The 12455-nt window shown below is 53.0% G+C and overlaps 1 protein-coding gene across 1 annotated transcript in view; it reads left to right on the top strand.

Moving 5' to 3' along the window:
* The first annotated feature begins 99 nt into the window (after positions 1-99).
* The window catches only part of COL5A3 (collagen type V alpha 3 chain), a 39162-nt gene continuing 26806 nt past the window's right edge, over positions 100-12455 (top strand). Inside the window, exons 1-15 of the mRNA XM_042782643.1 lie at positions 100-187; positions 4274-4435; positions 4519-4708; positions 4785-4941; positions 5744-5848; positions 6194-6346; positions 8283-8399; positions 8509-8655; positions 10713-10760; positions 10835-10876; positions 11179-11241; positions 11761-11835; positions 11934-12017; positions 12207-12263; positions 12356-12409. Coding sequence (XP_042638577.1) covers positions 100-187; positions 4274-4435; positions 4519-4708; positions 4785-4941; positions 5744-5848; positions 6194-6346; positions 8283-8399; positions 8509-8655; positions 10713-10760; positions 10835-10876; positions 11179-11241; positions 11761-11835; positions 11934-12017; positions 12207-12263; positions 12356-12409 — 1542 coding nt within the window. The remainder of the gene's footprint in view (positions 188-4273; positions 4436-4518; positions 4709-4784; positions 4942-5743; positions 5849-6193; positions 6347-8282; positions 8400-8508; positions 8656-10712; positions 10761-10834; positions 10877-11178; positions 11242-11760; positions 11836-11933; positions 12018-12206; positions 12264-12355; positions 12410-12455) is intronic.

Here is a 12455-nt window from a genome sequence, read left to right as displayed (position 1 = left end):
TGGAGCAGGCCGCCGAAGTGAGTGGGTCGAGCCTGTGGAGTCTCCGAGCCCCGCAGCTGCCCAGTCCGGCCGCCTGCTTTGCGCGCAGGCCCCGCCAGGATGGGGAGTCTGCAGGGCCTGGGCCAGTCACGGGCTGGCCTCTGCCTGCTCATGGCCGCGCTGCAGCTTCTGCCCCGGACGCACGCGGGTGAGCTGGGAGGCGACAGGGCCCCAAGTGCAGGATCCAGCGAGGCCCCAAAGGCAGGGTAGAGTCGGAACTGGGGCATGTGGGTCGCTATGGGCGAGTGTTTGTGGCCGCAGTGTGATGTGAGGACTCAGTGTCCGACTCTGGCAGATTTGTGGGTGTGACAGCTGCGAAGGGCGGGGAAACGTGTGGCGGCTGTGTTTTACTAGACGGGTACGTGGGAATGGATGCAATTTATAGGGGTGTGTGTGTGTGCCATTGTACAAAATTTGGAATGAAATTGTGCGTCTGTGCTAGGGTATAGGAGTTGGTGACTGCATGCATATGAGTGATTGGCTATCCCTAGGAGGGTGTGTGGGAGCTCTGGTAGCTCCTCGGAAGGAAGGTTGGGCAATCCTGCTTCTGTAGTGATACTGCCTCGGAAACCCAAGGAGGGGTCGCTATGAGTCAGGTTTGACTCGAGGGCACATAACAACAACAACAACAGGAGGATATGTGGTTGTGCATTGTGGATGCGCAAGTGGGTCTGTCTGTGTGGCTGATTTTGAGAATAATAGCGTGGATATGTTACAGCTGTGATTGTGTGGTTCGGGGTGACCCTGTAAGGATGCAGTTGTGATTTGGGGCAGTAACTAATTGCCCATGAGGACGTGAGTGGCTGATTCTGAGGGTGATTGTGAGTGGGGTAGAGTATGAGAGATGGCTGTTCAGAGGTCCAGAGCCCCCTTTGCGTCTCCCCTAGTGGCTTCACCTCCGTTTTCCCTGTATGCCCCGCTCCATCTCCTCCCCTCCGTCCAGGCTCCCCTCCCCCTCTCGCCCCCGCCCCCGCCCTGTGTTCCCCAGAGCCGGGATCAGCACCATGGACAGGGCCATGGACAGGGCCTCGGGAGGCCTGCGGTGAGGGGCGAGGCGGGGCGGGGCTCAGGGCGGGGCGGATCGCGGGAGGGGGCGAGAGTGGAAGTTACTCTCCCCAGCTGCGCGAGCCTCGGGTGTTTTTCCCGAAGAATTTCTCAGGGGCCCCCCAGGGTCCCGGGGGCCTCTGGACCGGTGAGTCAGCGCTGACGCACTCCCAGCTGCGTGCATTTGGCCGGACGCCACGCCACGCCCCGCAGGATTCGAGGTGGGGGGCGCCTAGGAGTGAGGGGTGGTTGTGATCCTTCAGGAGGTGGATGAGAGGGCTTCCCTTATCTGAAAGATTCCAGGTCAGGTCCTCCTGGAAAACCCAACAGGAGCATCCACCACCATCACCATCACTCTCTGTAGCTTTCTCTTGAGTCCAGGGAGGTGCCTGCCCACTTGAGTAATCCCAAATTAGCCGGTGCCATTCCCACGCTCACACATGCATGTGGTGTGCAGTCTCAGACATCCACTCAGAATATAAGTCCTCTGGGACGCCAGGAATGTTAAACACCGATGTCTGTGCCCACACAACCCCATCAGTCACCCAGCACGTGGTCACGGCTTTTTGTCATCTTCCTACGCTTTCAGGCTTTCCCCACATGCTCCCAAAGGCACGAAGGGTCAAGATTCACAGCCAATTGCCCATTCCCTGGCTTGATCACACTCTCACACATAACCACCCGCCCCCATCACAAGCCCCGGACATCACAGGCACAGATTAACCCACTAGACCATCAGCTCACTGCCAGGATCTGGACTCCTGGTCACAGTCACACTTTCAAGCAACTGCCCCTAATCTCATCATCAGTGGTCTAATACTTTCACACATTGACACATTGACAAACTCTACACCCAGCCATCCTCTGGCTCGTTCAGAGTCACACATCCTTGCACAACCTCACACACTTATACAATAACACACACACACACACACATCTGGACATACACTTGTGCCTATGTGGTCCCACACACCTGGGGGAACCCTGCCATGTTGCAGCCTAATCCCTGCCTGTCTCTTTCTGCATCTCGGACCCCTCCCAGTGTCTCCCTGGGGCTCTGGCCAGGACAGGGGAAAGTCTGTGAGGGAAGAGCAGCTGGGTCTCTGACAGACCCCTACCCCCGGCCCTGCAGGCAGCACTCAATGCTTCTTGTGTGTGTCCTTGTCACAGAGCCAGCAATGAAAAGAAAGGGCAGTCAGTTTCTGAAAGGTCATTACTGAAGGGACGTAAGAGTGAAGCAGGAGGCATTTGGGTTAGATGCTGGGAAGGACTTTTTATGTGTGAATGAGCAGTAGTTGAGGGGAGACCCCTTCCCACTGCATAGAGGCCAGGGCCTGGGTAGGGAGAGCCTGGGAGAGCCACGCTGGGTCAGGTCATGGATTGTAGCACTTGCCTGGAGATAATAATTCCATGGGGAAGTGACCCTTGTGGTCAACAGAGCCTGGGAGTCTAGATCTCAGCCCAGGGAAGTCTAACTTGAATACCTCTTAATGACAGCCCGGTCACAGAACAAGCAATTAGAGATTGGGTCTGGTGGGCGGGGAGTGAAGAGAGTTGGGCGGGGCAGTAATACACAGGAAGAGATAGAGATAGAGAGTGACAGACCCAGAGATAGGAACCTGCAAAGAGAGAGATAGAAGAACCAGAGACAGAGAGAGTGAGAGCGAGAGCAGGAGAGACTGAGACTGGGAGATTCCGAGTTGGACACAGAGAGAGGTCTGGAAAGACGGATAGAGAAAGTGGGACAAAGAGGGGGCGGGGAGGGGGAGAAGATGGAGAAAGAGCTGAAAGATGTTGGAGCAAGAGGGAACAGAGGTTAGAGCAGGGCTCTGGGGAGTCTGGAGTAGGAGGGGCCTGATGCAGGGAGAACTGGGATAGGGTCCTGCCATTGAACCCCTGTCTCCCCCGAGTCTGGCCCCCTACCCCTGCTCCCAGTGGTGAGGTCAGCAGAGCCACCTCCAGGGGTGAGGTCATGGCAGATTCTGCAGAATCTGGGTCTTGCCAAGAGGTTGGGTCAGGGGGTCAGTGGGACAGGAGGCTGGTGGGGGGAAGTGAGGATCGGGCAGGGGCTTCGGGCCCTGGGGAAGCCCCCACCCACCCCTGCCCAGGCCATGTGGTTCCACTTAGAGCTGGCCTGGCTGCCTGGGGCTGAGCTGGTGGGCTGGCCTGGATTCGGATCTGGTTGGGCCAGACAAGTTCCTTCTTTTGCATGATGAGAGAGGGAGAGGGTCGGAGGAAGGAGGTCAAAGGGTTATCAGAGAGAGTCAGAAAGAGGAAGTCAGGAGTGTGGTCAGATGAGGTCACAATGTGGTCAGTCAGAGGAGACTGGGATAAGCAGAGGGAGGAGGTCAGGGGATAGTCAGAGGGAGATGGCCGGAGGAGGAGATCAGAGAAATCAGGGAAAGGAGGTCAAAGGGGAGGCTCAGAGGGAGGAGTTCAGGGTCACATAGAGGAAGGAGGTCAGAGAGGGTGATGGGGTGGGGGCAGTAGAAGAAGTCAGTAGGGAAGGTCCGGGAAAGAGTGGTCAGAGGGAGGAAATGCAAAGTGGCAGTAGTCAAAGGGAGGTTCTAGGTGGGAGTTAAGAGGGAGGATACTGGAGGTTGTGCTGGTCAGGGAGAGGACATTGTAGGTGATAATGGTCAAGAAGGTGGTCAAAGGGTCAGGGGAGGTGGTGATCAGAAGGAGGAGGTCATGGGTGATGGTGGTCAAAGGAGGAGGCTAGAGGGGGAATGAAGAAGTTCAGAGGGAGGAGGTCAGAAAAGATGATAGTCAGAGGGAGGAGGCCTGAGGGAAGGAGGTGAGGGGAAGAACTCACACAAGGAAACTTTCCTCTCCAAGTGAGTTTCCCCTGGCAAGGGGGCTCAAGCCTCGGGAAGCAGCCCCAGAGAGCCGGTGCGGAGGAGTGGGGAGATGGGGACACTCGGCACTGGGGCTTCAGCCAGGAAGCTTTGATTCATCCCAGAACTAGGTCAGCTTTTTTTTTTCTCACCAAAAAGCAAGGGAAAAAAACAGGAGTCAACAGTCTGATGAGGCCGGAACAGCTGCGGGGTGGGGAGAGGGGGATGCTGGTCCCAGGCCTGTTCCTTCTCTCTGAGCCACAAACATGGAAGGGTACTGAGCCCCCTAACCTGAGCCATTCACATGGAGTCTGGGCTTGCTCTAACTGCCCACCCCCTGCTTCTCTCTGCAGCAGACCCTGTGGATGTGCTGAAGGCTCTGGGTGTGCGTGGGGGCCAGGCGGGGCTCCCTGAGGGGCCTGGCTTCTGCCCTCAGAGGACCCCGGAGGGCGACCGGGCATTCAGGGTGGGGAAGGCCAGCACACTCAGTGTTCCCACGTGGGAGCTCTTTCCAGGTGAGTCGGGGTGCAAGAGGCTGGGGTCATCATGGAAGCATGGCCCAGGCCCCCTGAACTGCCCTTTTCCCTCTGCCCACCAGATGGACACTTTCCTGAGAACTTCTCTGTGTTGGTCACTCTGCGGGGCCAGCCAGGCGTCCAATCCATCCTTCTGTCCATTTACGATGAGATAGGTGCCCGGCAGCTGGGACTGGTGCTAGGGCCAGGGCTGGGCCTCCTAGGTGACACTTTCAGTCACTTCCCTCAGCAAGTCAACCTTACAGATGGCAGGTGAGTGTAGGGAGAGGGTGGGGGTCCAAGGAGGGTTGGGGTGAAAAGCACCATCACTGAGGCTGTCCCTCTGCAGGTGGCACCGTGTGGCAGTCAGTGTGGATGGCAGGATGGTGACCCTGGTGGCTGACTGTGAACCTCAGCCCCCCATATTGGGCCAAGGACTTCGATCCATCAGCACAGCTGGACTCACTGTGCTGGGGACCCAGGACCTGGGGGAGGAGACTTTTGAGGTAGAGGCTTAATGATAGGGGAAACTGAGGCAGGGGACAAGAGGGAGTGTTGTCCATGACCTGAATCTGGAGGATGGATTGGGGAAGGGGAGAGTAAGCTTCAACTTAGCTCCAGGAAGCTGAGGGAAGGGAGGACCATGCTTGAGTGCATTGTCAAGGGTGTGAGGTTGTAAAGTTGCAGAGCCATGGAACTGACTATAAGCTGTAATAGTGTGCACTTGGCCTGTTGCAGGAGGATAAGGTTGTGGTGTGAGACAGAGGCCTTTGCCTGTTGGGGTGGGATGGCTGTGAGTGGTTGGTCTATAGTGAGCGCTGTGGTTATTGTGATGGTGTGTGATTATATGGGGTGTGGTTATGGCATTGGTGTCAGCAAGTCATGCTGTTGTGTGACTGTGGCTGTGGGGCAGGTGTGTCTTTAATGTAGTGGTGACTGTTGGTAGAGACTGTACTATGCATGATTGTGATGGACATCACCTCCAGGAGGCCAGGAACCTCATCCATCTTGTTCCCCTCTTTATCCCCAGCACATGGAAGGGCACCTGACACATAGTAAGAGCTTATTATGTGCCTGAGAGTAAAGCAACAAAAGTGGCCTTGATGTGAGCATGTTGGGGGGTGTGGTTTGTGATTGTGATTTTGTGTGACCCTGATAGAACCTGTCTTCTCAGTTTCAGGGGGTAGAAGGATTGCTGTAACAAGGCTGCCCTCTCCTTATACCTAGGGTGCTGGGAGGTGGGCGTCTGCGTTGGGGAGTGGGGGTCAGAGTCAGCCTGTGACCCTCTTCCCCCCCATCCCATCCCAGGGAGAGATTCAGGAGCTGCTGATTTGTTCAGATCCTCAAGCTGCCTTCCAGGCCTGTGAGCAATACCTTCCTGGTTGTGACGACCGGGACTCCTCCATCACAGTGGTGAGTGAGGGGCTGTGTTACTGCTGACCTGAGGCCACTGGCTGTCATCTGGCTCCAGGTCTCAAGAATTCTGATCCCCAAACATAGGGCTAAGTGACCTCTGACCTCAGTCTGTGGCCACTCCAAGTGACCTTTGACCCAGGTCACGTAAATGAGTTATTCTGACTCTGGGTAGAATGCATGATTGACCTTGACCCCAGGTCACAGGGCTGAGTGAGTCCTGGCCTCAAGCGTAGGAACAGTGACCCTGCCAGTGTAGCCCCTGGTGACCTGAGTAATGGAGCTTTCACTGGGGGAATGGAAAGTTGAAGAGGGCTCTGGACCTCATTGAGGCTTGCTTCCCAGGCACCCCAGGGTGAACCAGAAACCCCTCCCCCTCGACGGAAGGGCAAAGGGAAAGGGAAAAAGAAAGGCCGAGGTCGTAAGGGGAAAGGCAGGAAGAAGAAGAAAAAAGAAACTGTGACCTTGAGTCCAACTCCTGCCTCCCTGGAGAACCAGGTAAGGAACTAGCAACCTCTCACTTCTGCTCTTTGATCACCTGACTTCCGGCCTCTGATCCCCACTGACCTCTGGCTGCTCATGCATGGTCCCTACTTCTGATTTCCAATCTCTGATTTCTGGCTTATCTTAGCCAACTGATGACTCTGTGGGGCTGGTGCTATCTTATTAGTTTCCCTATCTCTGTCCACCCCACCCCCAGTCCTGGGGGGCTAGAGGGATGAGGTATAATAAGTATCTGATTATTGGGGAGTTCATGGTGGGGGTCACTGTTTAGCTGGTGTGGGGATGGTAGGTTCATTAATTAGTGTGCCATTGTATGGAGTTCACTGGTTGGGGTCACTGATAAGAGTTACTCATTTGCTGGATGAGTCACTAATTGGTGGCACTATTTGGCCTCCTTGATAGGAATTTCTGGTTGGGGGTCACTGTAGAGAGATATTGGTTGAGCTCAATGCTTGAGGGTTTACTAGTTGGAGTTCACTGTTGAAGGTCATTGATGGTTGCTGCTGTTGGCGTTACTGGTGTCACTAGGTTAAGGTTAGTGGTTGGGGTCATTCATGGGCATCATCAATTGGGGGACTTCTTCATTAAGGGTCATTGGTGGAGGGTTATTAGTTAGGAGGTAATTGATGGTCATTGGATGGGAGAATTAGTGCCTAGAGGTCACTGATTAGGGATACTAGTTGGGTCACTTAGGGTATTCATTGGTTAGGGGATCCCTGATTGGAGGAATAATTGATTAGAGGTCACTGGTGCAGCTCATTCATTGGGGAGTAACTGGTTGAGGCCAATGATGAGGGTTATTAATCAAGGAAGCACTGATGGTCAATGGCTGTGGAAGTAATTTTGGGGGACCATTGATGTGGGTTATTATGTGGGAGTTACTGATTAGGGGTCCTTATTGTTGGTCACTGGGAGCTCTGGTGGCGTAGTGCCTAAGGCATTTGACTGCTAACCAGAAGGCTGGAGGTTCAAACCCACCAGCCACTCCTCAGAAGGAAGGTTGGGCAATCTACTTCCATAGAGATACCACCTCAGAAACCCAAGGAGGGGTCGATATGCGTTGAAGACAACTCGATGGCACATAACAACAACAACAACAACATTGTTGGTCACTGGTTTGGGATCCTTAATGGAGTCAATAGAGATTATTTGTTGTGCTGAGGGTGGGGTGGGGGTCACTGGATATGGGTCATTAATTGAGATGGTCACTAGTTATAGAAATAATTATTTAGGGGCCATTAATGTGAGACATTAGTTGGTTAGGGGCCCCAGGGGAAGTCACTGGTTGGGGGTGTGTCCTTGGTTAGGCGGCATGTCACTGGTTGTACTAGCTCTGTTCTTAGCATTTGAGGGGCAAAAAGTTATCATTTCAGGCCCAGGATATGAACACCAGGAGTAACTGGCTCCTCCCCACCCACCTCCTTGGCCCTGGCCCCTCACCTGGGCCCCTATCACCCTCCTCTTCCCTGCCTTGACCCAGTTCCTCTGCAGCTGTCCAGGCGAGGAGGAGCTGCCACTCCTCTGACTGCAGCCCGGCTGGTTGACCACTGAGCTCTGCCTTGGGATAAGACATGTGAGATAGGCTTCCGGGAGTCTGGCCCTGAGTGCTGGACCTTGCCTTTGACCACTAGCCTCTGGAGCCAGCTTCCCTCTGCCTCCCAGACTTCCAGGACCTGGCTCAGCCCTGCCTCTTCTCCATGCATGATGACCACCCCTGCTGGCTTCTTTGGTCCAGCCATCACATCTTTGTCTGCCTCCACTGGCTAGACCCCTACCTTACATCCCTCTGATGTTCCTTGGGAATTCTCTATCCCTCTCCCTAGACTGGAAGCTCCCAGGGGCAGGGCCTGTCTCCTCCTTTTGCTTCTCTTTTGTCTTGATTGCCTGACCCCTAGACCCTAGACCCATGCACTCTCTGTCCATGTTCCAGACCTCTGCTGACATCCTCAAGACAGTAATGCCATCTCCAGCTCTGCCTCCAACTCCCATGTCTTCTTTGGTCATCACCACCACTGCATCTACTGGCCACAATGTCACCATTCTAGAGGTTGGTGAGAAGTGAACAGTGCTGGAAGGGAATGCTGGGGTGGACAGGGGACTGGTGGCAGAGAATGAAGAGGTTAAGGGCAAATTTTGGTCTGCCCCAATGCCCTCAGGGAAGCCTGGACCCTGACAATGGAATGGAGCCAGAGACCCTGAAGACTGAGTCAGCCATGGAGAGTGAAGAAAGAGGTAGCCTCGCCACAGATCCCTTCTTCCGGGCAGCTGAGCAGTCATCAAGGACTCAGTTCCAGATCTTTCCTGTGAGTCTGTGTGACTGGGTTAGGTGCAGGGGTCTCCTATCTGGAGCCACTTAGGGTCACATTCTCTTTCTTGACTTCTGTTTATCTTGCCTAGAATGCCTTCCCACTGCTCCAGTACAGTTGATAAATATTTATCGAGCAGTGACAGTGTGACAGACATTGTACTCATGGCTGGGTCTGTGGGCAGGGTGATGAGGTTGGCTTTCAGTGTCAGCATGATGGGAAGCCACTTGAGATGGAACACGATGTGACTTGCGCTTTTAAAAGCTCCCTCCTGTTGCTAAGTGGCTAGTGGGCTGTAGGGGGAGCCAGAGGGGCAGCAGAGAAGCCTGTAGACTAGGCGAGAGGCATCACTGCCTAGGTGGTACAGTTAATGAGCACAGCTGCTAACCTGAAGGTTGGCGTTTCGAGTCCACTTATAGGAAGAAAGACAGAAAGCCTGGTGATCTACTTCTGAAAAATGAGGCATTGAAAACCCTATAGAGCACAGTTCTCTGACACATGGGGTGGCCATGAGTTAGAAAACTCAATGGCAACTGGTTAGGTGAGAGAGGGTGGTGACCTGGATGAGGGTGGTGGTGGGGGGATGGAGAGAAGTGGACAGATTTGGGACATGCTCCATTTTGGCCTTGCTACTGGATGAGGAGAAAGATGCAGTAATGAATAGGCAGATGCCCAGTGGGACCGATGATTAAGATGGGGAATTTTGAAGGAAGGACAGCTGGAGGATATCCAGGATCCCTTTTTGCATGTGTTAAATTGGAGATCCTCTCTGGCATCCAGATGGAGATGTGAAGTGGGTAGTTTGTTAGAAGATTCTGGAGTTTAGGATTCTAGTCTAGGCTGGAGATAGAGACTTGGGACTCATTAATCATAAAGTGGAGCTCTGGTGGCATAGTGGATAAGGCATTTGGTGCTAACCAGAAGGTCAGCGGTTCAAACCCACCAGCCACTCCACAGAAGGAAGACAGGGCGATCTATTTCTGTAAAGATTTACAGCCTTAGAAACCCAGCTCTGGTCAATCTGAGTCAGAATCGACTCGATGGCAGTGAGTTCTTTTTTTTTTTTTTTTTTTTTAGTCATAAAATAGTATCTTTAGCCAAAGGATTGAATGAAATTGCCTAAGAGTATAGTGCAGAAATGGGGGTGGGGAAGATACAAAACAGAATTTCAAATTCTCATGGAATCCAGAGTTTATGGAGTCATAGAGTCTGGATGATTGCCCCAGGGGGGGGGGACACATTTAAACCTTAAACCAAAATTATCCCATGAAATCTTCTTAAAATCAAACAGCATTTTAGCCTACCAAGTGAACAATGACTGTCTTGAGCTTTGTGCTTGTTTAAGATCTATGTCTATGGGATCAAACTGGCAACAGCAACTGGAAAGATCAGATAGGAAACTTAGAGGGCAATGAGTTCATGTGAATGGAGGAGAAACACCTTAGAAAAGGAGAATGAGAATGGTTGCATAACTGGAAGAATGGAGTCAGTATCGCTGGATTGCACCTGTAGAAATTGTTGAATTTCCATATGCTCTGCTGTGTATAGTCTCAACAACAGCAACAAAAATAAAATAAGTGAAAATAACACAGACAAAAAAGGGGGCCCAGGCTCTAGCTTTGGTATTAGGAGAGGAGGTGCATAATCATAACTAACTGATGCTCAGTGCAACTCAACGGCACATAACAACAACACAACAAGCATTGCTTTACTTTATTCATCATCATATAGAACATATACAATTGTCATGCACTTAGCAACTTTAAAGATGAGACCAGAGAAGGCAAGTAATTGCCCAATATCATCACTCAGCCAGTAAGTGGCAGATCTAGGATTAAGACTGGGCAGCCAGGCTCTAGAGTTCACTCTCCTTACCACAATGTGGCTTTACCAGGTTGATGCAGGTTGAAAAAAGATGGCAGGTGCACCTCTATGGGTGGGCCCTTCATGTGTGGGGATGGTGCATAGAAGATGAGTGTGGAGTTAGATCACTGAGGATTCCATGATGGAGCTCCAGGGTTCACGTCTCTTTCCCCTTCACCCCTCTTCCCTAGGAAGCTGGACAGAAAGGAGCGAAAGGAGAGCCGGCGGTGATTGAACAGGTGAAGGGGCCTGGGTTGGGAGGAGGTGGAGGGATCTGGGCTAGGATGGGGTTAACACTCATCTCTCCCTTCAGGGGCAGCACTTTGAGGGACCTCCAGGAGCCCCAGGACCCCAAGTGAGTCATGGCTGTGTTTTCCTTGTCCCTTCTTTCCCTTCTGGTTGAGGTGTTGTCTTTGGAGTGGGAGTTAGGGTGTAATGTTGCCTGATCATTTGGCATTTGAGGTTCAATGGATGAGTCAGAATAGCGGTTGGAGCATAAACTCAGGGGCTGATGTGTGTCAGTATAGTATTGAGGGGTCAGGGGTAATAACGGTAAGGTTGAGGGGTCAGTGTAGGGTCAGGGTCAGTGGTGGGTCAGATGTCAACCTGGCTCAAACTTTGAACTTCCTGTGACCTCTGTTTCTCTGTCCCCAACAGGGGGTGGATGGCCCCTTGGGCCCTCCTGGTCCCCCAGGATTTCCTGGAGACCCTGGGTTACCGGTAAGAAACTGCCCCTGGGGTGTATCTATCTCAGGATGTGAGGTGTTAGGTTGTGGAACTGAGGTTGGGAACAAGACAGTCTGAACATGGGTCTGAGGGCTGGGACAGGGGACATTGTCCTGCATCTCAAACTGATCCCTCCTGCTGATCTCTTTTTCCCATCTGTAAACTATCTCCCTGGCTCCTCTTTTGTCTCTGGGCACTTACCCCTGCTTTTCTCCCTCTATCTTTAAGCATCTTTCATTTCTGTCTTCCTCTTATGTCTCTATCTTGGTCATCTCCCTTCTCTATCTCCTCACCATCTCTTTGCCTGTTTTGGTTTCTGACACTTTCTATGACTCTCTCTCCCTCTCTCTGTTGTTATCTCTCACTTTGTCTCTTCCTGCCTCCCTCTCTCCATCTTTCTGCCTTCATCCTTCTCTCTCTACCCCTCTCTATTTCCCTCTCCATCTCTACCTCTCATCTCTGTCTATTCCTACCTCCATCCTTTCCTTCATCTCTCTCTCTCCATCTCTCCAGGGCCCTACTGGCCTCCCAGGGACCCCTGGCATTGATGGAATCCGGGGCCTACCAGGCACTGTGATCATGATACCGGTGAGAAGGGGATAGTGTGGCACAGCACTAGGGGGTGGAGTCCTGACCCAAGAGTGGGCTTCTCCTTGGGGCTGCCCTCACCACTAGTTGTTCCTCAGTTCCAGTTTGCAAGCAGTTCCCTCAAAGGACCTCCAGTCTCCTTCCAGCAGGCCCAGGCTCAGGCAGTACTGCAACAGGCTCAGGTAAGTGGGGAGACAGTCAGGGGACTGAAGGGAGGAACAATGGGAGGACAATTAGGAGAATGGCAGGGATAGGGGATAAGGAAGAGCTATCAGAATACAGGGGGATGTTAATCTCCTGAACATGCCTTTGTAGAAGGTGTTGGGAGTCTTGTGGGAGACTTGAGGCCCTGTTCCCTTTTGTGTCTACAGCTCTCCATGAAAGGTCCCCCTGGCCCAGTGGGGCTCACTGGGCGCCCAGGCCCTACGGTGAGTAAGGAGGCTGCATGGAGGTGGGAGGTGTATCAGTGGGGAAGGGTCACCTCCTTCTAACTGAGCTCTCCTCTGTCTCCTCTGCCAAGGGTCTTCCTGGGTATCCAGGTCTGAAAGGAGAGATGGGAGAAATGGGACCACAGGTGAGACTGGTGGGGGTAGGGACAGGTTGCATGAAAAGGGTCTTCC

The sequence above is a fragment of the Orycteropus afer genome, unplaced genomic scaffold, assembly GCF_000298275.1.
Source record: "Orycteropus afer afer isolate SDZICR_OR568_19922 unplaced genomic scaffold, OryAfe1.0 scaffold00402, whole genome shotgun sequence".
Lineage (NCBI taxonomy): Eukaryota > Metazoa > Chordata > Mammalia > Tubulidentata > Orycteropodidae > Orycteropus > Orycteropus afer.
This window is presented reverse-complemented; position numbering and strand designations above follow the sequence as displayed.